The sequence below is a fragment of the Chenopodium quinoa genome, unplaced genomic scaffold, assembly GCF_001683475.1.
Source record: "Chenopodium quinoa cultivar QQ74 unplaced genomic scaffold, ASM168347v1, whole genome shotgun sequence".
NCBI classification, from domain to species: domain Eukaryota; kingdom Viridiplantae; phylum Streptophyta; class Magnoliopsida; order Caryophyllales; family Amaranthaceae; genus Chenopodium; species Chenopodium quinoa.
Window position 1 is genome coordinate 530,196 of NW_018742969.1, and position 27,593 is coordinate 557,788.

Here is a 27,593-nt window from a genome sequence, read left to right on the forward strand (position 1 = left end):
AACCTAGCAGTGCCAAAATGAGGGCGTTTGTGGCTTAGGTGGGAGCAGTTTGTCACGAGTTGGTAGTTGCCCTATTGCCCTGACACAACCAGTCCCATATGAAGCATTTTGAACTTTCCTATGCCCATGTGTTTTTCTGATGCATGTGTCTTTGGTGCAAGGTAGTGACGTTGCGTGATGTTCCCTCTATTATTGATGTTTGATTCGCATATGGAGAAGGTTGGTCTGATAGAGCCTTGAGGAGATTCAAGAGCCGCACTGTTGATGTTTGTTTCGCATATGGAGAAGGTTGGTCTGATGGAGCCTTGAGGTGATTCAAGAGCCGCATGGGGCGATATTATAGGGAAAAGTAGACGGAGAATGTTTCCACAAAATGGATAGGGGTGAATATTTTAACTAGTAAAATGAGGACCAGAGCAAGTAATTAGGACAAAATTATTAACCAAGGCAATATTGAACAAAATTACTGTGAGATTGTAAGTTTGTAACAGCAACAATATTTTTTCATACTACGTAGTTCTTTAGTTTTGCAGAGTCCACTGAGTTATCTTTTCTTGCTTTGAATATTCTGTACTAAAGTTCAATCGACATAAGTTACATTAAACCAAGATTTTTAGACTGTAGTATATGATTTATATCTATTTTATGACTCTTACTTCCCCTTTATATTTAATCTTTTGACTAAGGGTTTGTTCTGATTTACTGAGTTGAACTGAACTGAACTGTTTATGAGATAAGGAAATTAGGAAGTGAACTGATTGGAGCTGAATTAAACTGAACTAAAATTAAGTTGAAGAGAACAAGCCTTAAGACTTCTTAGGTTGGCTAACACAATTTTAATCATGAATATTTTGATTACACGAAGTATTTGTAAACTTCTATACCATAATTATTTTTTAAATAAAATCATTAAAGGATATTTTGTTTTATACATTAGGATAATAATAAGATTAGAGTGAGATATGTTAATAGTGAACAAAGTCATAAAGGGAAAAAGAAACAATAATTTGCTATAGGTAAAATTATTCTTTTTCTCTCTACCTCTTCTTTTTCCTTTTTCTTTTCGTCTTTCCTTGACAAGTTTTTACTTGATAGTCTTTGTTGCATGGAAAAGCAAGCTGGATAAAAGTGAAGTCCCGTTCACTTTGTTTCATGTTTCCCTCTTTTCAACGTTAGTTAAGAATTTTGGTCTCCTAATTGAGGAATTTGATAGGTACTTTATTAAGCAAAAGCCCATAAATACTGTCTAAATGGTACACCCAATCTAATATCACGGCTACTTATTGATAACGGTTATGATATACTCTGTACTCATATACTCCGTATGCATTAAACATTAAATACATTTATCGTCTTTAGTGAATGAAAAACAATTAAATTTACGGGGTGTTATATTTTTGGATATATACTTTGTAGTATCAATGCCTTAATAAATTGTCAACAGCTACCGCTATGAAAAATATCTAGTTTAATCAGAAAACCCGAAGTAGACAAAAAACAAAAAAAATTAAGGCAAGGATATAGTCAATTTCTTGTAGGAAAGTAAACAGCATTTGGGTGAGGTAAGCTTGCTTAATTGCTTGGAAGTGAGGTAAGCTAGCTATTTTTAGTAGTCAACCTACATCTAGATTGATTGATTTCCCAACTCCCGGACTAAGAAAGTGTCTTAAATTGATCGTGTGATGTCTTCTTCAATCTTCATAGTCAAAACTCAAAATTAAATAAGGTCATTTTCTTTTAGTCAATAATTTAGATTACTATTCCGTACTTGATTTTTCAAAGTTTGATAGGACATTAACACGTATATGTGATGGATAAACTTGCTTTGAGTTTTATAATCGGTTTTTCTAATTAAAAAAAAAATGTATATGTAAACGCAATACTCATATAAATGTATTACTTCGTAACATATATGTAAACCAAGTCATTTTATGCTAAAGCTTCCCCCCCCCCAAACCCCCCCCCCCCCCACCAAAAAAAATGCTAAAGCTATGTATAAACAAAAGATTAAAAAAGAAATGCTAACAAAAAAAATGAGCACGTCATTCATCCTCTTATAATATCTCAACTTAATATCAATGTATAAACAAAAGACTAAAAAAAGAAATGCTAAAAAAAATTTGAACATGTCATTCATTCTATTATAAAATCTCAACTTAATATCAATTTGAAAGACTTTACTGCTTACATGTTCTTTTTTAATTAACTAAATACTTATTCAATAATAACTAATAAGTTATTTCGTATTACACATATCCTTCATTCCTTGTTTCCTTCCTATATCGGTGAAATTACAATGAAATATAAGAATTTAATAATAACTAATAAGTTATTACACTTATTAAACTTATTTTAGTTGTAATTTGAATTTGAGTAATTCTTATTAAAACTTATTTTTCCCGAGCTGAACCTATCTGAACTTATTTTTTCTAAACTGAAGTTATCTCAACTTATTAGACCTAAAATAAGTGAAAATAAGATGAACAAAACATGCCCTTAAACGAGTTCTTGATCACTTTTGCTAAAAGAAAAGAGCTATCCAATCCATAGATGTATTTACTAATCATACACCAATTAATTTACTATTTAAAGATAACACAAGCAATAATCTAGCAACTGAATTTTAGGGGAGAAACATGAAGCATGGGGAGGGTCTTTTGTAGATCAGTACTAGCTAGGTCTATTTGGTAGGTTTAGGCTACAGAATTCATGTATGCTAAGTTATTCTTCTTGTCCAATTGACATTTTCTCTTTGCAATTTTATTCCCCAAAATCTATAATGTTATTCTAACGTTAGATGTCAATTGATTTGATTGGCCAAATTATATAAACCTTGTGTGTGCTACATTAAGTTGTACCAAGCATACAAGTACTGTACATGTTTTGAATTAGTCTAATTTCTTTCCGTAATATGAAGGGGTGGATTATATAGGAAATTAAATAGGAGATTAGCCATCTCGGCTTACCCAAATATGCCCATTTAAATCACCTCCAATATAAAAAATAAAAATAAATAATAAAAAAAAAAAGTCCAATTCATGCTTTCTTATAAATTTACATTTACCTCGTGTGTCTTGCACTTGTCGACAAGAGCACCATACTAAATGATGAACGTACCTTGAGCCCTTGAGTTTTTATTTGTCTTGTGCTTATAATTGATTTAAACACACACGAAATTGACTCAAATTCGAACATATTTTATGTAAACTCGAACACAAATTAAATTAATTGGAGCACTATGACAGGGTAAAGTCGTATCCCCTAATCAAAAGTAATTCCTAAATCCTCTAACTAATGTAGATAGGGAAGTAGGGTCGAATCCACAGAGAAACGAGTCTTTCTATTCCTAATCAATTAAAGTATTCTAAATTATAAAGTAACCAATATGTGAATTTGAATATGAAACTAAACTACGAAGATTAAGAATAAGAAGAAAATAATATATAAAAGGATCTAGGGCATATGCTCACCAATAAATAATATTCCAGGATAGAACATAATAATCAGTCATCAATGCTTACATTAATCAGATCATAAAGGGCCTTCGCTACGTATTACAATCACACAATTAATTTATCGGTATTAAATCTCATCTTTCGAATCTCGACTTAACCATTTATAAATTAACCTGCCTATTGAAACTAGACCTAAACATTAATTTTCATCTGTTGAATCTCGAATCAATATTGTTAAACTCATGCATAAAAGATCTGCGCAAATTTAGTCACAGAGCATTAAACCAATCAATAGGAAATTAATCTAGCATTGACAATCAACAACAATAAATTACCCCTTCATATTATTTATGGATCTCCATAAATCCTAGAAATAGAACTACTCACACATAGTAAAAACTAAACTAATCAAAACAATAAAATAAGACATGATCAAAGGAATAAAATAAACAGCTAAGATTAAGAGAAGAGAAATTGTTACCAAAATAAATATGGAATTAAGAATCAAATTAAGAACAAAGTATAAGAGAGAGAAACTAATTTAAAAGCTAAGTAGAGAGAGAAAATCTAAGAAATAATTAAGAGAGTAAAAAGAAGGTAAAGAAAAGGGTAAAGAAAAGTACTAAACTCGTTTTACGGAGAAGTATTTATACTCCGTAAAAATCGTAAATTAAAGCAAACTTAAACGTCGAATAATTAACATCTAATAATAACACGCGCCTGATCAGGCAAGGCATCGCCCGATCGGGCGCGCCTTTTCTCTATCAGGTACGTTTCTCGCGCCCGGCCGGGCGCGTCTTCGGGCGCCAGCCTTTGCTTCCCTCGCCCGGCCGGGCGTGCCTTCGGGTGCCAGCTTCTTTGGCCGAGCGGCTCTCTTGGGCCACTGTTTGGACTACGATTGGGTTCCAATTCTTCGGGCCAATCTGGGTTTCCTCTTCGGGTCTTGAATACTTGGTCCAAAAGCCCCGGTATCACATATACCGAGCCCTCAGTTCGATGGCTCTAACCTCAGTTATGACATGATTAATTAACCACAACATAAACTCGAATTATAATTATGGATGATATGTGACACCAAATGGACATATTTCTATCATTTCAACCCACCTAACCATCTAATCACATAAGATAAATAATTAGGTTTATTGAATAATTATGTGTCACTTTTTGGACATGTATCATTCATCTTTACTCCTATGACATACCATAAGCACACTAAGATAGTTTTAATATTTGGACAATGATTGTTTTACAAAAATAATAACGAACACCAATCAAATTAAAAAGATTTAGACCCATATCTGATCAAACCTTAATAATATTAGAGCAAATACGACAGTATTTGTACTTTTAGGTGAAGAAAACAAATCCAAAATTAAACACGGTTTTGAGGAAGTTGTTTGAATATTAACCCAAAATGTAAAAGCGGTTATGTCACAATCCATCCACATTACACATCACCTCAAAGTTGAACCATTCAAATACAAGTTCAATTCACAGTACACAACTAACAAATTCAAATGATATATGTATGTAGGACTATGATTTTGAGTTGATAAAAATATATTTCTACTTATTAAAAATATAGATGACAAAATAAATATCTATGTATCAATAACCGTAAGGTTTAAGTTAAATGATGTTGATGTCAATCACTTTCTAGTTTTATATGGAGAATTATAATTGAAAGGTAGACGTTAGAGGAAGAAAATACAACTTCACTTTCAAAAATAAGGGGGAATTGAAGGGGGTGTTTTAATAGAGAAAATGCGAGATACGTCTCTTATTAATTTCAATATTATTATACCTACTCACCAAGGTGTTTTTTTTTTTTTTTTTTTTTTTAATAAATGCCAATTTTAATGAAAATGAAAAGGGACAAGTCAATTAAAAAAACTTGTTATATCAAGGGAGTAATACATTGACCATATTGCTCAATCAATGATAGATAATTAAAACATTATTATATAGAAAATTCATTACTAAGGGCTAGTTCTCATTCACTGAACTCAGCTGAATTGAATTGAACTGAACTAAAATGAATATTCTATAAGAGAAGGAAATTAGGAGCTGAACTGAACTGAGCTGAACTGGAGTGAACTGAAAATAAACGTATGAGAACAGACCCTAAGGGATCTTAAATAAGTGAGTCATTTGACAAAAGCAGCACATGGATCTTCAAAGAAGAGAAACAGATAGATAATAAGGGAGAAAAGGCGGGAAAAATATAACAAACACATGGGGTTGATCAACACTGATATTATTTTAATTCAACATAACTATAATCCATTAATTTAATTATACTGTAATTTGTGAGACTGTAAAGTATCAACTATCAAGTAATGCATGTTCAATTATATACTTGTTGGAGACTTTAATGAACAACTTCAGTAGAGTAGATAGAAATAATACATTATATAACTTTTGTTTACCACAAATTCTTGATTTTTAAGACGGACTTTTATTAACTTATTGCAAGATGAGGTAAAAGTTACTTGAAATTATTTAAAGTTATCCTAATTACATACTATTATAGTTATCATTTTTCTAACATACATAAATTTTACCCTTAAAATATGTTTTTAGATTAATCATATTAGCGCGCCTTCATATAACATGTATTCATTAGAAATTTACATATTAAAATACAATCAAACTCATTACAAATCAAAAGTTTCCCTTAAGGTAAGAAGATTAAAGTTACCATAAAAATTATAAAAATTACCCTCATATTAACCGTCTTACAATAAAATTAACGTTATTCCGTCTTATACAAAACTTATGGTTCATTTTTTATAGATCATAATTACAAGTACATTTTTGAATACATATATAGATCGATATCGATCACAATTATTACTACTCCGTAGAAGTTATCCCAAATACTCAGTATGATAATTTCCAAATTTAAATATACTTGTATATCATATCTACATTATTTAAGATATACAAAATATAAAGTATATATTTGAGATACTTTGAAATATACGTATACAACTATAAACTTTTTTTTTTCTTCTCATATTTTGGGATACTTTCCAAATAATTAGCTCCCCCCCCCCCACCCCAAAAAAAAAAAAAAAAAAAAATATGTTACTACCTCAAAATAACATTAGCCCTCCCCTGTTTCTGTCAAAAAAAAAAAAAGTTACTATGGCCAAATTATTGTAAATATAATTGAAATATCTATTGGTTGTGTATGGACCCGGTCTACAATAAATTATTGTAGACCTAAAATTGGACACTTTCAAATAATATAATCACATTCTGGATAATATAATCACTTTTTTAGATGATATAATTATCTTTTTGTGAGTCATATTTTGAATTATTTGATCTCATATTAAACCATTTAATGAGATTATATAATTATCTTTAGAATGATAAAATTTTAAAATGATGTTTTGAATGATGTAATATACTATTTGATACTTTTTATACTTATAAATTCACTTTTTGAGTTATACATTTACATGACAGTTTCAAAATGATATAATCACTTTTGTAATAATATAATCACATCTCGTATGATATAATCATATTCGTATGGTATACAAGAAGGTTGGGTCTACAATAAATTATTGTAGACCGGGTCTATTCTAGTCTTGATGCCCAACGTATCATTGATATTATTACAATGTAGCCATGGAAAAAAACACAAAATTAACAAATTTTATGTAGTAAACAAATAAAGTGGTATCCATTAGTAATAAACCTAGAATGCTATAACTATTACTTGATATTAAATCTAGTTTATATCACTCTATAAAATAATTATGTTATGCTCCAATCTTGGTGTTTTAATATTTCTTACATGTATAGTTGATTACACCAAATCAAAACAACTATGATGAGCTGTAAAATTCATGCATCACACAGATAAAAAGATTGAGCTTACACAGCCGCCCCATGACATGTAATTTGAGGATCGGAAGTGGATAGAGAAGATTGAGCTTACACCGCCTTGTTTGGCAATGACTGTTGGCTGGTTCACTTGGCTTGTTTGACTAGCTGGAATGTTTGGCTATTTAAGCTGGCTTTTATAAAAGTGTTTGGTAAATTAATTGTTAGTTGTTGGCTGTTTATTAGATAATTTGTGAGCCAACAAGCCAACAAAAAAACTACTCAAAGCAGCTTTTTTATTTTGGCTTAAAAGCCAGCTTTTTCGCTGACTAAAAAACCAATTACCAAACACATTTTTTGGCTGTTTTACCACCTAAAAAAGCCAAAAGCCAAAAGCTAATCAAAAAGACATTAAAAAGCCAATTAACAAACATGGCCATAATGTAAGTAGTTGTGTAACATTTCTTTTGATAAATTAGCTCATTTACCTATTTTAATTGTATGCTTAAAGCGTATGCTATAAGATTATTACTCTTTATAATGCAACTATGCAAGTGAAAAGAATATTATACCGAAAGTATAAATATGTATCAACTAACCAATTATATATATGTAAATAAATCATGTAGTAAAAATAATTAATGATTGGACAAAATAGATTAGTCAGCCAATAATAGAGACGAAATTCATAATTCTCATCACCAAATAGTCATGTGAAGTGAAAGAAAAGTAAATACTTAATTTTAACAAAGAACATAACATGAAAATTCTCACCAAATTGCTAATTTTCTAACCTTCCTTTGAGAATACACACAAAACACGCATATTATAATGATGATTAGTAACAACAATACGGATTATATTAATGGGTTCCTTACAAATTACAAAACCTTTGACCCGTTAACCCGTTAACCCGACCACTGCCTACTGTCTTGCCAGTACTTTTGCGTCTCTCTAAAGCTCTCACTTCTGTCAGCCTTCTCTTTCCACGCGCCACAATTATTTTCCACCAAACATACTCTTTTTAATATTATAGTAGTACAACTTATTCAAATTTTTGACTAAGAAATTCACTTTGTTTTAGTATACTACTCCCTTTGTTTCTAATTGTTTGCTCCACTTTTCTTTTTAAGGTGTCCTTAAAAGATTGCTCCATACTACATTTGACATTTTTTTCCCACTTGCTCTCTCTCTCTCTCTCCTCATTGATATTTGTGTCAACCCATGTGCATCATTTTTAACCCAAAGCCTTAATAAAGTAAATTTATGGTTTGGGACAAACAATTAGAGACAGAGGGAGTATTAAGCTAGTATATGTGGTTCAAATTTTGATCAAGATAATGGGGATTGCACCTTATCCCGTTCTCTTTTAATTGCAACAATGGATTATGTTAGTCCATATAATATACGAGTAACTTGATAATTATGCCTTTGTTTAAGGTATGCATAGGTAAACAACTAGTTAAAACAAAACTATAAAAAAAGACGAAGGGAGAATATTATTTGACTTAGGGTCTGTTCACATTTACTGAACTGAACTGAATTGAAATAAATATTTTATGAGAGAGGGAAATTAAGAGCTAAACTGAATTGAGCCGAATTAAACTTAATGGAGCTGAACTGAACTGATTGGAGCTGAAGTGAACTGAACTGAAATTAAGTAAATATGGCGTCATGTATCGAAAGTGTAAAACTCCACCCTCTCCAAAGTCTAAACTAAACGCGCCACCACTAGGCAAGATGAAAAAGTACAATAAAATATACATACAACTATACAAGTAGGTAATACTAGTATCCAATAATTGTGTGAAGTTTCTTATTTTGAAAATTTAGAAACCTAATTTAATAAACCAAAAACACATTTGAGAACACCACTATAACCTCAGTTGATAACCAGCAAAGCAGAAAGATGGACCTTAATCCTTTATTCTTCTCGTGATACACTCTTCTTTTACTTTCTCTCACCTCACTTTTCACTCATTTTCTCTCACATGGGTTTGTGTTTTGTTCTTCATCGGAGCAAACCCAAACAACCAATCACCTGAAACCAACCATTAACAACCATTTCTCTCTCTCCTCTCCTCAAATCCCACCAAAATGAGGCTGAGCTTGTCACCAATGCTGATACTACCAGTATTACTGTTAATCTTCTCGATTGAACGATCCGATTCCGAGCCAACCCAGGACAAGCAAGCTCTCCAAGCATTCTTCTCTAAGGTACCTCACGCTTCGCGGGTTGATTGGAACTCATCTGACTCGGTCTGTAACTGGGTTGGTGTTCAGTGTAATCCGGCTAAAACCCATGTTCACTCGCTCCGTCTTCCGGCCGCCGGATTAGTGGGTCCAATTCCCGAGAACACCATCGGACGGTTGTCTGAGCTTCGTGTTCTCAGCATTCACAACAATCGTCTTACCGGAAATCTTCCCTCCGATTTCTCTAACCTTACTTTTCTTCGCGCGCTTTATGTCGGAAGAAATCAATTTTCCGGCGAGTTTCCGGCGAGTTTGACTCAGTTGAATCGGTTGACTCGTCTTGACTTGTCTAGCAATAATTTCTCCGGTTCAATCCCGTTTTCTATCAACAATCTTACTTCCTTAAATGGGTTGTTTTTGGAGAATAACAATTTTTCTGGTCAAATTCCGAGTATTAATGCTAAATTGATCGATTTCAATGTTTCGAACAATAATTTAAATGGGTCTATTCCAAAGAGTCTCTCGAAGTTTCCAGAAGCTTCGTTTTCCGGGAATTTACAGCTTTGTGGTGGCCCACTTCAGCCGTGTAACTCGTCGTTCTTCCCGTCGCCGTCACCGTCGCCGGAAGCGGTGGTGCCGTCAACTCCTGCGGAAGTTGGTGGTAAGAAGAAGTTATCAAAGGGAGCAATAATTGGTATTGCAGTGGCAGCTGCAGTAGCTTTTCTGTTACTATTGTTGTGTCTTGTTTTCTGTTGTTTGAGGAGGAGGAAGAGTGGGTCCTCCAAGGCTGCTGCACTAAAAGGGCCCGCCGCGGGAGTCGCGGGGGCCAGGGCGGTGGGGATTGGAGGAGGAGGAGGCGGGGCCGGGGAGGCTGGGACGTCGTCCTCCAAGGACGACCTCACCAGCGGCACCGGCCCCGAGGGCGGGGAGAGAAACAGGCTAGTGTTCGTCAACGGCGGCGCCTACAGCTTCGATCTCGAGGATCTGCTGCGGGCGTCTGCCGAGGTTCTCGGAAAAGGCAGTGTCGGGACGAGCTACAAGGCGGTGCTGGAAGAAGGGACGACGGTTGTCGTAAAGAGGCTGAAGGATGTGGTGGCCGGAAAGAAGGAATTCGAGACACAAATGGAGGCATTAGGAAAGTGTAAGCATGAAAATGTGGTGCCACTAAGAGCATTCTACTTCTCTAAAGATGAGAAGTTGCTAGTGTATGATTACATGGCCGCCGGTAGCTTGTCTGCTCTGTTGCACGGTATGAATTCTAATTCTTTTATTATTAAGTCTACCTTAATTAAGATTATTACATTGCATTACAAATTATAATTACATTGCTAATTTGGTTAAATTTCTTATTTTTGGATAATTGAATTTAAGAACTACTATACACTAGAAAATACTCTCTCCGTTCCATAATGATGTTCCTGTTTTCAATCTTTGACTTTTTTTTAAGGAAGAGAGAATCTTCTAAATTTCTCTTAATCTATAAGAGCAAATATAGTCACGTGGGATCTAGTTTGATTCGTCTCTGTGAGTAGATTATTAATATATAACTTGCGGGTAATGCACTTAGAAGTTAACTACATTTTTACTTTTTTATTTACGATTCTGCCACTTGATAACGAATTTTGTTTATATAAACTGGGGCTCCCATTTCTAGTTTGAAAATTAGTAAAGTATTGTTAAATTAATTATTTGAGGGAAAATTAATCACTAAAAGTTGATAAAATTACCCATTTCTTTAATGATTAGGTACAGTTACTTGCTTGGCCATCATAATATAGAATGAAATTCTTTTTATTTTTTGGATTATTTGATAAATTGAATATTATTGGTGGTGGGTGGATATTGAATTATATAGATGAAAGGTGATAGATTTGTTGCTTATTTTGGTTGCTTCTAGCACACTTGTACTTGAGAGAATTGAGCTGGACAACAATGGGAGGAGGAATTTTTTTTTAAGAACAAATAATTAAAAATTTATATAGATAAAAATTTAATCTTTATTTCATTATATGAAGTTGGGACCAAGATTGTAACATACCCTTTCATGATTTTAGGCACCGACAAAGGTCCTTGTGACTTAGGTTTCTTTTTTTACTTCTAATGATTTGAGTTAAGCCACTCTGTTTTAACAATGTCTCACATTTTTCACCTAAAAAGATTAAAAAGAAAAAGGAAAAAGAAAAAAAAAAAAAAAAAGTTGCATGTTACAAAATTTCATCAAAACCCAAAAAACACTTTGTGAAGGTGTTCAGCATGATTGCCCATTGTATGATTCTGACATTCTGTGAATCCCATTGTATGAGGGCAATATGGACTTTTCACTGATTTTTTTTTTTGGACCATAAAGCCTGAAAAAAAACCTAGGGTGCTCTCTTTTTCTGTTGAGAAAGCTGATTAGTGAGATTTTGGTATAAATAGGTGAGAAAATTAGGGAGTTTCCCAAGGCAAAATTTCCAACTTTAGCCAACTGTTTTTTGGTAAATAATGTGACACTTTTGATGATATGAAACGTGGGGCTGCTGTACTTCTTTTGGTTAATGAGAACCGAAAGATTAGTTTTGTCATTTTAATAATCCTCAAAGTTTTATTGGTAGTCTCACTTTTGGTTGGAGAATGGAGATTAAAGTACCTAGGGAGGGAGTGGCACTACAATTGAATGCAAGGAATCCCTAGTCTAGTTGGTGCCATGGCCGAACAAATCTTCGTGTCCTACGTTTCATGTATCACTTGTATGCCGCTTGTTTTGATTGGAATGAGTGATGAGACCTGAATAGTAGAATGAATCGATAGATATGATCAACACCAATGTAGAACATAAGCAGGACTGAAGATTTGGATTCTGCTTATGGTTATTTCATACTGTAAATTTATTTATATATATCGAACATTCTTCTGGGAAAACTAGTTTTAAAGGTAATATGTTGCAAGGACATCCATCAAATGTTTCTCGAGCAGAATTGGTCCAAGCTAATATTTTGATGAGGGACCAAGGGAAGCATTGCTTTTTTGGGAATTCTACAAGATCGAAAGGAAAGTAGCTAGTGCCTATTTGCTACATTCTGTGTTCAACACACCAACTATAATAACACATTCGAAAGATTGGTTTGTCAATATGCGATTATGTGAGCATTTATACCTCGAACTTTAAAGGGTATGGATATTGCTGGTTTAGGGCAGAAAGGGGTGGGCTCATCTATATGTTCTTTTCATGTCATTCTATATGTTCTTTTCTAGTATCTTTGTGCGCTCATCTCCCACTTCATCCTGTCACAAACATGCTTGTCATCTATCAAAAGGGCTCACTAATCTAATGTGCAACTTACATATGCTAGAAATGAGAATATCGCAACTTACAAAGGTTTACACTCCACTAAACCCATCTCTCGCATCAACCTAAGGTCCTTTTTGCCTTTTCTTGGAGGTGTTGGATGAGATTTAGAAGAGTTGGACATGATTGTACTTGGAGAATATTAGGGTTTGAAAAAGGTGGATTAAAAAGGTTTCATAATGTACTTCCACTTTAGCTTAACAGTTTGCTACTACTAGTCATTAGTCGCCTGATTAAGATAACCGGCCATAAGTAGAATTTTGAATTAGACAGAAGGTTCTGTCCAAGCAATTTTGAAATAAAATCTTGCAACTTAGCCCTTTTATTCCAATCATCAGAGTTAACTAGGAGTTTTCCACGACATGTTCTGCTTGCATATATTATACAAATTGGCAACTGTTTTGTGTACAACTGTACATGTGTTTTTTTGCTTAACTTGAGCGACTATTTATATGATGTTTTGTGAAAATGCAGGTAGCAGAGGTGCAGGCCGCACATCACTAGACTGGGATAACCGAATGAAGATAGCCCTTGGCACTGCTCGAGGTCTTGCTTACCTTCACGTAACAAACAACCTCGTTCATGGTAATATTAAATCATCCAACGTCCTATTGCACCCCAACAATGACCCTGCTGTATCGGATTATGGCCTCTCTAATATCTTCTCCACCAATACTTCCTCCACCAATAATCGCATTGCTGGATACCGAGCTCCAGAAGTTGTAGAAACTCGAAAACCAACATACAAATCCGATGTGTACAGCTATGGTGTCCTCCTTTTGGAACTTCTTACAGGGAAATCCCCAAACCAAGCTTCATTAGGAGACGATGGGATTGATCTTCCTAGGTGGGTACAGTCAGTTGTCCGTGAAGAATGGACAGCCGAGGTCTTTGATGTTGAGCTTATGAGATATCACAATATTGAAGAGGAAATGGTACAACTCTTGCAAATAGCAATGGCATGTGTGTCAACCGTGCCTGATCAACGACCCTCAATGCCCGAGGCTCTCCGGATGATTGAAGATATGAACCGGAGTGAAAGTAACACTGATGATGGTATCCGACAGTCCTCAGATGACCCTTCTAAAGGATCTGATGGGCATACCCCTCCTATGGAGTCTCGGACACCCCCTTCTTCTGTTACTCCTTGAGCAAATAAAAGGCACAAAATTTCATCTCATTGATCAATTATTTTACAGAAATTCCAACAAAAATTGCGCACAACGCGTAATTAAGTGTATAAATCACGCAGAAAATTGTGGAGATGAGGCTAGATTGAGGGAAACAGACCATTTAGGTTTTTTTTTTTTTTTTTTTTTTTTAAATTTTTTTTATTAAATATATTTTTGAGAGGTTTTTTTTTTTTAATTCTCCTAAGAGATTGGGGTCACTATTACATGTGTGAAATGGTTTTTGAGAGAGACAAGAAAATGGTGGGATTTTATGGTTTGTTTTTATGTAAAGGGTAAAAGGGGTTTGGGATTCCATAAACTTATTGGAATTTGGCTTTTGACCATTTTATTATAAGTTGGTGGATGTACTCTGATTGGGAGGGATATCATTTTCTCTTTTTTTTTTTTGGTTAATTTTTCAACTTTGTTTATTTAATTCTTTTTTCAATTAAATAGCACTATTATCCTCAGAATATTTGTCTTTGATCTATATATACCTATGTTCTTTACAGTTCATGCTGTATTAATTATATAAACTGCTACAATCTTATATTATAAAGTTTTTCAGTACTGTGTTATGATCTGCCAGTTAGTACTTAGTAGTGTTATATAATAATGGTCTTAATTTAATATTAATGCTTTGTAATCAAGTATTTTTGCTCCATAACTTTTATGCTTGTGTAGTTATGTTTGTTTTAAAGTGTTTGCCTGCATCACTTTTGCTTTCCTTGTCTTCCACCTTTGCTACTTAAGACCCAAGGATTGCAATCATCACTCTAACAATTTCCTGTTTTGCTATTGTCCAACGAACTCTTTTGTGGAGAATAAATTTTATATCTAATTTTCGTCGCAATTTATTTCATACCCCATCAAGAACAAGCATCCTTTTTACATGTTGTAATGTAGGGTGTTTGTCGTACTCAAAATACTCTTGGTTGCACCATATAAATATAAGTATATAACTAAATTTACGGTGTTATTTGTATTAAATATAACAACTCTCTGATATAGTCACTCTTTCTATGAATTGGTAACAGGACTAGCAGCATTTTAATTGCGCATTTTTTTTTTATCAAACTTTATATGGAGTAAAACCCAAGCACAGTTAATTGAAGATACTTAAATACCTGATCTTGTCAATAGTCAGAGTGGACATGTGTTGGGTATAATATTCCTACAGCATAAATTATAAAAGATACGAGTAAAAATTAAAAATTTAATATGAACTAATAATGTACGAGAACTTATATATTACTTGTAGAGTCGTAGATATAGAGTACAAAACACAAGATGACTTTTATAAATAACAACTATGTAAAATACTCCGGGTCCGTTCACATTTACTGAATTGAGTTGAGCTGAAATGAACTAAACTGAACTGAATAGAGTGAAATGAATATTTTATGAGCAAAAAAAAATTAGAAGCTGAATTGAATTGAACTAAACTAAACTAAAATTAAGCTGAAGTGAACAGACCCGTAGTGAGATATTTTTTGATTCGTGACATAAATTGAAATTGTCTCTTAGGAAACCTTTTTTTTTTACACTCATAAATTGCAATAGTAAAAAAATTAATTAGGAAACATGATCCTTTAATTTTGGTAAGGCCTCACATAACTGTATTAAGAAATGGAGAAATGCTAAAAATCAATTAGGAAACATGTCCTTTTGGTAGGTAAGGCCTACAACCATGTTTAATCCAACTTAAAGTGTCTTTAAACTATTTAAACTAATCCATTTTATGAAAAATAAATCATTTTGTCAGTGATTGCTTGGAAGATAGCCATTGATCATAACTCACTCATAAGCTCTTCTTAATTAAGATATTAAAAAGAAATCAATGATTTCTAATGAACTAAAGTTAAATAAGAAATAAATTGGAGAAATTTGATAACTTTATTTATTTAGATTTTTGTATTTTTGAATGTTTAAAATCACATGAATTATTTAATTAAGTAATTTTAATTAAAACAATTCAAAAAACAAGGAGGAAAAAAAAAAAAGAAGCACTATGGGAAATTTGTATGCATGTGGGAGTTGAGGGAACCAGGCTGGCCTGCTTAACTCTACTCCATTCACATTACTGACAAAACAGTCCCCATTGAAATCCCATTCTTTTTATTTATTGACTTTTTTTTCCTACAAAAATATTTTTAAAATTTTTTAAAATTAATTTTCTAGTTTATAAAATTTGATTTGAACGAGTGATTTATCAACCGTGGATCCACCCAAGTTTGACTCCATTGGTTGTATCTCGAACCTTCCTGCTTGATAATTGAGTTTCTTTTTCACCCTAGCATGCTCAACTTCCAATCATTGTTAATCTTTTGGAATAACAATTATTTTAAATTTACCATTTTTTCCGACACATATAATTAATTGTATATATCTAATATAGCAAAAAAGTACAAGTAGTTTTGTGTCAAAAAAAAAAGTACAAGTAGTTTTTCTATGACTATTGTACAGCTTGATTGACCAGCCACATATGTGTTATTGGTTATAACTATAAACTAAAACATTACATTTTATTCAAAATTTAATTCCAATAATGTCCCCATTTATTGTCCAATAAGTGTACTTATATTCCTATATACTTTGAAGTATATATAATCAATTATATTTGAATATAGGGTTTGTTCACATATACTGAACTGAAATGAACTGATTGGAGCTGAACTAAATTGAACTGAATATTTTATGAGAGAGGGAAGTTATGAGCTGAACTGAAATTAAGTAAATGTGAACAGACCCTTAGAGATCGATGGTTTTGCTAAAGTTAATCCTAAGATCAACTTTAAATTAAGAAGCTTTTTTTTTTTTTTTAGAGTAGCATGTTGAAGAATAATTAGTTGAATCTATGTTTTTAAAAGGCACATTTGTTTATTCTTTTGGGAAGTACTCCGTAATAAATAGGTTAATTACTTGTAAGTTGTCACTTATAGTCGAGCAAAGTTGTGATACATGGAGGAAAAAAGTTCATACAACTAATTCAAAGTATTCTTTCCACGGCCCAAAAGATGTATTACATACCTTATTGCATACCAACTTATTTACATGCACAAATAAGCTATATTCTACGGAGTATATTTTTTTTGAAGGGAATATATTCTATGTTAAAATAAATAAATAAATAAATAATATTTTGATGTTTTAACTACCACCACAAGACTACATACAAAAAATATTAAGTTATTTTTTTATACCTAAAAATTGAAAATGTTCCTTATTACTTTACCCTTTTTTCCAGTTATTTATTAAACACACGCGCCACCAAAGAAGCGTGGGCGAAGAATGTACAAGAGAAAATGAGATGAGAAATCACGTGCATGGGAGATGAGAGGGGATTAGACTGAGAGAGAGCATAATAAGATGCCACTTGTTGCACCGAAAGTGATTTAATTTACTACAAAAAAGTTTATGATAAATTGACCAAACATACCTTCTTTTTTTTGACCTTCGTTAAAATCAATTGATTTTATCTTCTTGTTTGCTAAGTACGGAGTAACTTCCTAAAATACTGTTTCAAAAAAAAAAAAAAAAAAAAAAAAAGGTAACTTCCTAAAATAAAAGAAGAAGTAACTTTGTACTTGTAACTTTGTAAGTATGCAACTTTTGTTCTGATTTACTAAGCTAAGTTGAGGTGAATTGAATTGATTGGAGCTGAACTGAACCTAACTTAACTTAACTAAACTGAACTGAGTTGAAATGAATTGTTTATGTGAGAAGAAAATTAGTAGTTGAACTGAACTGAACTGATTGGAGCTGAATTAAACTGAATAAAACAGGTTCTTAGTCTTGTAACTATCTTGTTTATTATCTAGGACTCTAGGTAATGTTTTTTTTTGGTGTTGACCCAAAGAGATAATTGTATTTTGTTTTTGTTATTTTCATACCAGCATTTAGCTAGCACAAATATATAGTTAGGTAGCTTAGGTCGGATAATGGCATGTATAGACGTATAATAGTAATATAAGTTGTTTACTTTTAATAAAAGTACTACAGTAACTAATAAGACGATTTGATAGTTAGATAGAGATTGATGGATTATATTTATGGCAAAGGTGGTATAAAATAGACATATTATTGCAACTAAATAACTTATGCAACTAGTTTTATGATATGATAAGAGTGTTGCGTAAACTGTATCGATTGTTTGGAACAAATGGGATATCAGAGGGAAGAAGAAAAGGATTGAAGGAGCCAAAGAAGAAAAACCATTTAAAAAGGAGATTAAATATATGAGAGAAAACAGATTGAACTACACTTATTCATTTTTATTACATTTTCTCTTAATTTTTATCCCTTAGAAATAAACATAAAGTACGTATAGTAAAAGCAACACAGTTACATAATACGGACATAAAGTAGAAGCAACGCAGTACAAAATGCTCCTTTGAATTAGTAAAATTTAATTTCAGAATCATCATTATATTATACTTATCTCCGTTTTTAATTAGTTGACACGTATTTCTTTTTAGGAAGTTTAATTTAGTTGACACGTATTCTTTTTGGGTAAGCTTTATACCTTACTTTTTAAGTGTACCCCACTTGATGTACACAAAGTTTCATATACGGCTGGCCGTACAGTGCGGCCAACCATATTGCCCATATATATATATTTTTTTAATTCTTCTTCTCTCACTTCTTTCTCTCTCCTCTTTTCTTCTTTCATCTTCTACAACATTTTTCTTTTTCCCCCAATTTTATTTCTCTCTCCTCTTCTCTTCTTCCATCTTCTACAATATTTTCCTTTTTTTCCCAATTTTATTCCTTTCTCCTCTTTTTTTCTTTAAACTTCATTAATGGTGTCATCTTCTTAGCCCAAATTTCTTCAAACTTCATTAATGGTTTACTTTTGGAAATTTATGTTCTACGAATTTTATGTTGAATTCAAGCTTATTTGCTGAAGATTTTGATTATATAACTTGTAAGTTGTTAAATATTATTACTTAATTTTTTCTTTAATTGAAGAACGAGTGGTGGTTTCGTGGGTGGGTAGTGGTGGTTTCGTGGTTCTGGGTTCTAGATATGGTTTCATTGGTGGTTTAGGTTGGTAGTGATTCGTTGGTGGTAGTTTTTTTGTTGGTGGTGGGTAAGGGGTTACTAGATCCGGTCACGGGTTACTAGGTGGTCCATTCAGGGGTTACTAGTCCGATCAGGGGTTACAAGGTCCGCGGTCAGGGGTTACTTGGGGTTACTAGGTCGGTTAGGGGTTAATTGGGTTATTAGGTCAGGGGTTACTAGGTCGGCGGTCAGGGGTTACTAGGTCGGGGGTTACTAGGTCAGTTAGGGGTTAGTAGGGGTTACTAGGTCAGTTAGGGGTTACTAGGTCAGGGGTTACTTGGGGTTACTAGGTCGGGGGTTACTTGGGGTTACTAGGTCGGGGGTTACTTGGGGTTAGTAGGGGTTACTAGGTCAGTTAGGGGTTACTAGGTCAGTCAGAGGTTACTTGGTTAAGGGTTACTAAGTCAGTCAGGGATTACTTTTGTCTTGGGGTTACTTTGTCATTTGCTGATTTGGTTCCCTGCCGCATGGTGCGGCCAGCCGCACCAGAAATGCATTGCTTGATGTATCATTCTCTCTCACATTCTCTCCTCTCTTTAATATGTGTGCCTAAATTGAACGTGTCAACTGAATAGAAACAGAGGAAGTATATCTTTTTTATAGTGAAGAATAAATATAAGCTTAATAGTTAATTAAATTAAAGAGAAAAGGACCTTAATCTTTTCAAATCAATTTAATTCAATTGACCACCTGTTCTCTATCTGTTAGTTTGGCTTATTTAATACTTCCTCCATTTATATTTAGTTGACACGTTTGATTTAGGCACATATATTAAGGAGATGAGAGAGAGTGAGAGGGAATGAAAAAGCAAGTGAGACAACTTGTAAATGCAAGGTAAAAAATTACCCTAAAAGGAAACGTGTCAACTAAAAAAAAATTCCGAAAAAAAGGAATACTTGTCAACTCCGTATAAAATATAAGAAAATCGAGCTAAAACCTAACAGATTATGTTATGCATAACTTTCATACCTCCTCCGTTGTCTCGAAGCTCTCTATCTATACACTTGACTAATCTTGATACGATCCTTGACGATATTTTGTCTCTCCCATAGCTTTTATTATATTTTTGGTCTCATGTAAAAAGAGATGAAATTTTGTTGATCATCAATTAACTAAAATCAAATTATTCCTTTTGGTCATGAATAAGTGCAGGTTAATCATTATGCTTGTAAGATTTCTCATGTTTTTATGACATTATTATAATCAAGTCACATCACATTATTATTATAATTATATGACATCATTATATTTCAAAATTTCATGAAATTCAAAATCAAAACAAAACTCATTTTTGGTACTTTATAGTCATCTTTATAGGTGTCCTATGATTTCAAACCACCTTATGAGTCACCCCACGCATTTGGTTCATTTTTTGAAAAAATGTCAAAAATTGATCCGAAATTGTGTATTATATATAGCCTTCAATTTTGGACAATTTTCACTTTTTTGAACAAAAATTGCCGAGATGCTTCTCATGGACCCTAATACACCCGGAGAGTCTATTTGGGTGGGTAAAATCATCCAATATGCCTTTAAACTGTCAATTTTTCCGCTTACAATTTGCACGGATTTCATAAACTCGAGGCTACCACGGACATTTATGACAACATATAATGATAATATATGGTTCCAAACGATATTATATGACCCCAGGATGTATCCCCTAATAACTTGAGACTTTTCGACACCGAGTCCCGAAACCTTTGAAATTGGCCAAAAAGCGTGTATTATCTTCAATTTTGCCAATTTTTTGACTTTTTTTTTACTCGGAAACAAAAATTGATGAGAAGCTACCTATAGACCCTAATACCCTCCGGGAGTCCAATTGGGTGGGTGGAACCATCCAATTTCCCTTTAAGCATCCAATTTACCTGTTTTTGTACACGCCTCTTATGTTGGCTAAAAGCTTCATGGAAGATTTTATGTAGTCGACTAATGATGGTATATGGGTCCAAACAATATTATATCACCCGGGATGCATCATAAACAATTCCGTGAAATCCTGACACCGAGTCCCGACACCTCCTAAATTGCTCCGATTTCGTGTATTATAGCCTTCAAATTTGGCTTCCATACATCATTTTTTCACTCGGTAAGATTATGTATCTAGGTAGTTCCATGGGTTCCCAAAGGGCCTTGGGAGTCATGGATTATTCTCGGAACCATCTCATTCATCCTTAAATATCATTTCTTAAGGCAAAGACGGCATACCCTCAAATGACAAGACTAACTCTTTGTATGTCTTGTCCTTAGATGCACATGTCTTGTGCACATGCCACATGCCACATGCCCCCTTGCACCATCCAACACCCCAACAATTAGGCTTTGTGACTTGTTTCAATCTAGTAATTGGCATTTTTTAACATATAAGAAGAACCGCTAACCTCATTTTCCAAAATATGGTGTTTTTAGGGAATAGGGTACGGTGGGGGAGGGACAAATTGAAGCGACATATATGAGGCTGAATCTCAGTGGATCGTGGCATTAAGACCACTCTACCATTTACAATGCCCAATTGTGTATTTAAGTCGTCTGCAAAGGATTAAACTTGCCGCTTGATAGGAATTGTACTTCAAGGCGGCTCTCACGGCGCATCCACCGCGCGAGTTTATCCTACGACACTTGTCCTTGGGGGTTGAACTCCCTACTGTAGGACGGTAATTGGGCGCCGGACACATGCGTCACTTCTGGCCTGGATTCTGACTTAGAGGCGTTCAGTCATAAGCCAGCACATGGTAGTTTCGCGCCACTGGCTTTTCAACCAAGTGCAATGACCAATTGTGTGAATCAATGGTTCCTCTCGTACTAGGTTGAATTATCATAACAATACTGTCATTAGTAGGGTAAAACTAACTTATCTCACAATGGTCTAAACCCAACTCACGTTCCCTAATGGTGAGTGAACAATCCAACACTTGTGAATTTTGTTTCACAATAATAGGAAAAGCCGACATTGAAGGATCAAAATGAATGGAACACGTAAGGGACGTAAAAAGTGATCCCACCTTAAATAACCGGTTGTTTCCCAAAAAAAAAAAAAAAAAAAAAAAAAAAAAAAAAAAAAAATTAACTCGTCATGAAATGGTTCGTTATCCCGTGGTACTCATGAAGTAATGAGCAAACATTTTCTTTCAACTAGCCGTTTATTTGAAATTTTAATATTGTTAATTTTTTTTTATCATTTAATTAAATAAACCATGATTTAAATATAAGAACTCTAACTCCCCAAATCATAAGCTAATGTAAATATATAAATAATTACAGGCTTAATAATTTAAGTACTTTACATAATGGTAGGGCTTTTAATCCTACATTATATAACGGAACATATTGTCGTGTATAATAAAAAGTGAAGAAGATTTGGAACCCAATTATTTTAACTTTATGTATAATTTAGTAGTTTAAAGACGAAGAAAGCAACATAACAGAAATCTCTTAGACCAAGACTAAAGATATATCCTCCATTAATAAACCATGAACTTAAATTCATGGCAATAAACTAATGATAATAAAAGAATATAAAACAAGAAAAGAAAGTTCTAGATATAAAGAAGGGAAATTCCTATTGATACACTTCAGGTTTTGACTTTTCCCAGCGGTACCACATTTTTTTTTTTGACTTCCTAATGATACACCCAAGTTTATGACTTACTAACTCACGTGATTAAGTCTGTTAATCAGACATTAATAAGTTAGTAAATTTAGGTTAAAATATAATTTTGTAAAAAAAAAAAGAAAAAGACTAATTTACCCCCTTTTAAACCCTTCCCTCCAACGATCAAAACCCTTTCCCCTTCCATTTATGTCGATTTGACATAAACCAAATTCACTTTCAAATTTCATCTCTCTCTCCTCTGCTCTCTGTTAAATTCACGAAGGGTTTGCAAGGGAAAATTTGCTAATTTTGTTGGTCTACAAAGCCATTAGAGGGAAATCTTGCATAATTCAGGTACTTTAGCACTACTACTGTTCATTTATCCATGATTTGGTGCATTTGTTTGATGTTCTGTTTTTATATGCGATTTTAGGTTTAATTCATGATTTTAATGATGTATATTTGTGCGATTTTAGGATTCTTTCATGTATATTAGGTGGGGGCTTATGTTTGTTCAATTATTGGTTTAGAATATGGAATTAAATTGAATGAAATGCCATGATCATGTTTGATTGATTGTTGGATAATTGAATTGGAATTAATTTGCATGTTGTAAGTGTGTGCATTGTTTACCTTATTTTGCAGAATGGGTGATGTTGTGATAAGGTTTCATTAATGGGATAAACATGTTGATATTGATGTTGACTTAGATAGATGTAATTTGATGGACTTGATTATGGATTTTGAGGACACTGCTGCATTAGACACTGAGTATCCCTTAATCAACCCTACCTTTGGTTATGGTCACAATGAAAAGAATCACCCTTTACTAGATGATGCTGATTTTTTTAAGATGATTCATACCCTAGGTGACTGTGAGATGTATCACATTTGGGTTGGGTTTGCCAAGAAACCAAGTGCCTTGAATAGAATGATCAACAGGTTAAGGAACAAATCCAAATCTGAACAACCAATTGCTGCACCTTCCCAAACTGTACCACCCCATAATGATGAACCTTCCCAAACTGTACCACCAACTGATCCACCCCCTCAGAATGAAACACTCCAAACAGATCAACCCACTCAAATGAAACAACCCAAACAGAACCATTCCAATTTTACCCTTCCCAAATTGATAAACAGCCTTCTATTAATGAGATAATCCCAAATAATGAGTCCTCTCCACCTAGGTATAATGAGGGTTATGATTCACCCCAAGAAGAAACAAATAATCCTTAATCTGCTTCTGAGTATACCAAGGGTAGAATAGAGTTTGAGAAATCTATGGGCAGGATACAAAAGTCTAAGAAGGTTAAGGCTACAAAGAATAAAAAGAGTAGTACCACCAAAACAACCCCAATGCAACCACCATCTCCTAGGTCACCAACTACTGTTTTCAAGGGTTTAACACTAAGAAGGAGTCCTAGATTCTCACCTTTGGCAGTCACTAAGACACCTAAACTTCTGATGCTGAACCATTAACTCAGACCTCTGTATTTAGAAGAAAGATTCCTAGGTCCACAACTATAAGAAAGGGGTTAAGGATAGGTTCAACTGTGAGTGAGAGAAGGATGCTAGGTGTTGGTGACATTGTGAGTGAGAGAAGGATGCTAGGTGTTGGTGACACTGTGAGTCAGATTCATGGATCAGCTTCTAGGGTGAATGTGACTGTGACTGAGGGCAGTTCTTCAGGGGTGAATTTGAGTCAGGTGCAGGGCAGTTCTTCAGGGGTGAATTTGAGTCAGGTGCAGGCAGTTCTTCTGGTTCTAGGGTGAGAAGAAGGATGCAATTTGTTGTCCAAAGCTCTGAGTCTATAAAGACTGAGAGATCAGGTGGTTATAATGAAGCTGAAGAAGACTCTGATGGAGAAGTTGCACCAACAGGTGATATTCTAGAAGATGAGCAAGAGCAGCTTAATAGGATTCCAAAAGTGAAGGACACTTGGAAACCAACAAAATGGTTTGACTTCTTTGATGATGAAGATGATGAAGATTATTTTCAGAGATTGTACAAAAATGGAGAAATGTATGAGGATGCTGATTTTGGTAAAATAACACTTAGGCCTTGGATGATTTTTACTGACAAAGCTCACTTTAAGGACACTTTGAAGGATTTTGCTGTTCAAGAAAGATTTTCCATCAATGTAGAGTATGCTGACAACAAAAGGTACAGTGCAGTTTGCCAATCTGAATGCTGTGATTGGAGATTGCGTGCCAGTAGACTGTCAGATGGCAGAACTTGGGCAATCAAGAAAATATGGCCTAATGTACACACTTGTAGGGGCTTAGAGACTTACAACCCCATATGCAATGTAAAATGGGCATCACAAAAAGTCATGGAAGACATCAGGGCTAACCCAGACATTCCTGGGAAAGCACTCAATGAACTTCTTTTTCAGAGATATGGCATCAACATGAGGCAGTCAACCTTGTACATGTTAAAGAGCTATGTGATTGAGCAGTTCTTTGGAGGACATGATGAGTCATATGGAATGCTGCCACAATATGCTAAGATGTGCATAGAAACAAACCCAGAGTCAAAAGCTTTTTGTGCATGGAATGAAACTGAGTCTATCCCTAAACAGCTGCAATTTACAAGCATCTTTATCTCCTTCACTGGACAATGGAAAGGTCTATTAAAAGGTGTTAGACCTTTAATTGGTGTAGATGGGACCCATCTCAAAGGTAACTATGGGGGGTATTGCTCTCTGCTGTGGGAATAGATGGAAATAATAAGATCTTCCCCATTGCATATACTGTAGTTGGCCAAGAAGACAAGCAATCATGGACATACTTCTTTTGGCATTTGTTGAACATTGTGAAAGACTCATAAAGGGAGCATTGGACCATTATTTCTGATAGGCAAAAGGCAAGTACTTTCCTCTTTGTGTTTCAATTTTATCATTGTTTTTCTATGATATGAGTCTATCCCTAAACATGCTTATTGTGTACTCATTGTATCAGGGAGTTGAACGTGCATTAGAACAAGTCTGGCCTAAAGCTGATAGGAGGTTTTGTTGTAGGCATCTTAGTAGAAACTTCAAGAAACTTTTTCCAGGCCCTATGATGTATGTTCTCTTTTGGAGAGCTTGCAATGCATCTTCAGCTTTCACATTTAGGAAAGCTATGGAGAAGTTGCAGAAAGTAGGAGGTGATTATGTCACGTGTTGGTTTGCAGACTTGGGAGAGCAATCTAAATGGAGTAAGCATGCATTTGACCCAAATGTTTGAATGACTCCAATACCTCTAATTTTGTAGAGAGCTTCAACTCTACACTTGGGGTGAATAGGTGTAGGCCTATTTTGACTTTGCTAGAAGGTATTAATTGTTCAATTGATATGATATCATTGTTATTTCAAACTGGTTTAGTAAGACATCTAATTATGATACTGAATGCAGGAATAAGAAGGGTTTGTATGGTGAGAATTGCAACAAGGATGGAGAATGCAAGGTCTTGGAAAGATGAAGACATTACTCCTAAAATTGTGAATCTAGTGAAAGAAATAGGTAAAGCTACCTCAAAATGTAGAGCTTTCAAGTCCAGTCCAGGAGAATATGAAATTCATGAAGGAAGATCACAGTTTCCTCTGAGCTTAAACAAGAAGATTTGTTCCTGTGGGGCATGGCAACTGACAGGTGTGCCATGTAGGCATGCCATTAGGGCCTGCATTGATGCAAAGCTTGACCCACATGACTTTGGCAGTTCCTGGTATTCTCTGAAGACTTACAAGCAAGCTTATAGTGTTTGCATTAACCCAATTCCTAACACACAGCAATGGCCTGCAGATGAGTCAGATACAATCATCATGCCTCCTAAGATGAAGAGGGGAATTGGAAGACCAAGTAGGAATAGAAAGAGGGAGGAAGGTGAAGAGCAACCTGGAAAAAGGTCCAAAACAGTCAAATGTAGCAAATGTGGTTGCTTTGGCCATAATAAGACAACTTGTATGGGAGGGTTAACTGGGAAAGAACTGAAGTCAAATGAGCCTGTTGTCATAAAAAATCCTAGGGTCAGAGACCAAAGTAATGCAGCAAAGGCAGCTAAGGCAGCAAAGAAATCTGAAGAAGTTGGATATCAGTCAGCAGCTTCAGCTAAACAAGCAAAGGGACAGAAGGGCAGACCCTCAGCTGAGCAAGCAATAGTACTGACAGCTTCACAGTTGCCTAGCCAACCAGTGCCTATGTCTCAATGAAAATCAAATTCTCCAAGCTCTTAAGTCTTTTGTTCTGCAGTATAGTGGCATATGCATTTTGATAATTTGTTAGAAAGTCAAAACTTGTAGTTAACTTTGTTTTTTATTTGGTCATTTGGGATGATTTTTGCTCTTGTTATTTGGTAATTTAGTAGACAACTTTACTATTGAAAGTTGGATTGCAATGTTCCCAAATAACCTATATATATTAATGAATGTTAGCAACTGATGCCATTTTGTCTATTTCAATTTGTCCCACATTTTAGTTATTTTGTCTATTTTAGTTGATCTCAATATTAAACATAAGCAATCAATGATAAGTTTGCAGCAATGTCAGAAGAGAAGATAAGTTTGCAGCAAGGGAGCTTTAATGGAGATGAGATAAGTTTGCAACAATGGAAGAGAACTTTAATGGAGAATAGAAGAGGGGAAAGTGGTTTTTTTTTAGGGAGGGAATAGGGTTTGAGAAGTTGGAGGGAAATAACAGACAATTTAAGTGGAAAATTTTGGAGGGAATGGATTAAAAAAGGGGTATATTAGTCATTTCATCTTTTACTAAGCCTAAGATGTTAATTTATCAAGTTATTAGCGCCTGATTAACAGACTTAGGTACGTGAATTATAAAGTCAAAACCTTGGGTGTATCAGCAGGAAGTCAAAAAAAAAATGTGGTACCATTGAGAAAAGTCAAAACCTGGAGTATATCAATGGGAATATCCCTATAAAGAAATTGAACCATGAACATCAATCAT

General features: G+C 34.2%; 2 protein-coding genes across 2 annotated transcripts; both read left to right on the plus strand.

Annotated features, from left to right (window-relative positions):
• The first annotated feature begins 9,051 nt into the window (after positions 1–9,051).
• LOC110729105 (probable inactive receptor kinase At2g26730) lies at positions 9,052–14,483 on the plus strand. The gene is made up of 2 exons (XM_021908813.1): positions 9,052–10,740; positions 13,294–14,483. Exons 1-2 carry the CDS (start codon positions 9,396–9,398, stop codon positions 13,968–13,970), a joined length of 2,022 nt encoding a protein of 673 aa, XP_021764505.1. The 5' UTR covers positions 9,052–9,395; the 3' UTR covers positions 13,971–14,483.
• An 11,103-nt stretch (positions 14,484–25,586) lies between these two features.
• On the plus strand, positions 25,587–26,842 carry LOC110729168. The gene is made up of 2 exons (XM_021908891.1): positions 25,587–25,851; positions 26,049–26,842. Exons 1-2 carry the CDS (start codon positions 25,587–25,589, stop codon positions 26,840–26,842), a joined length of 1,059 nt encoding a protein of 352 aa, XP_021764583.1.
• Positions 26,843–27,593: the final 751 nt, after the last annotated feature.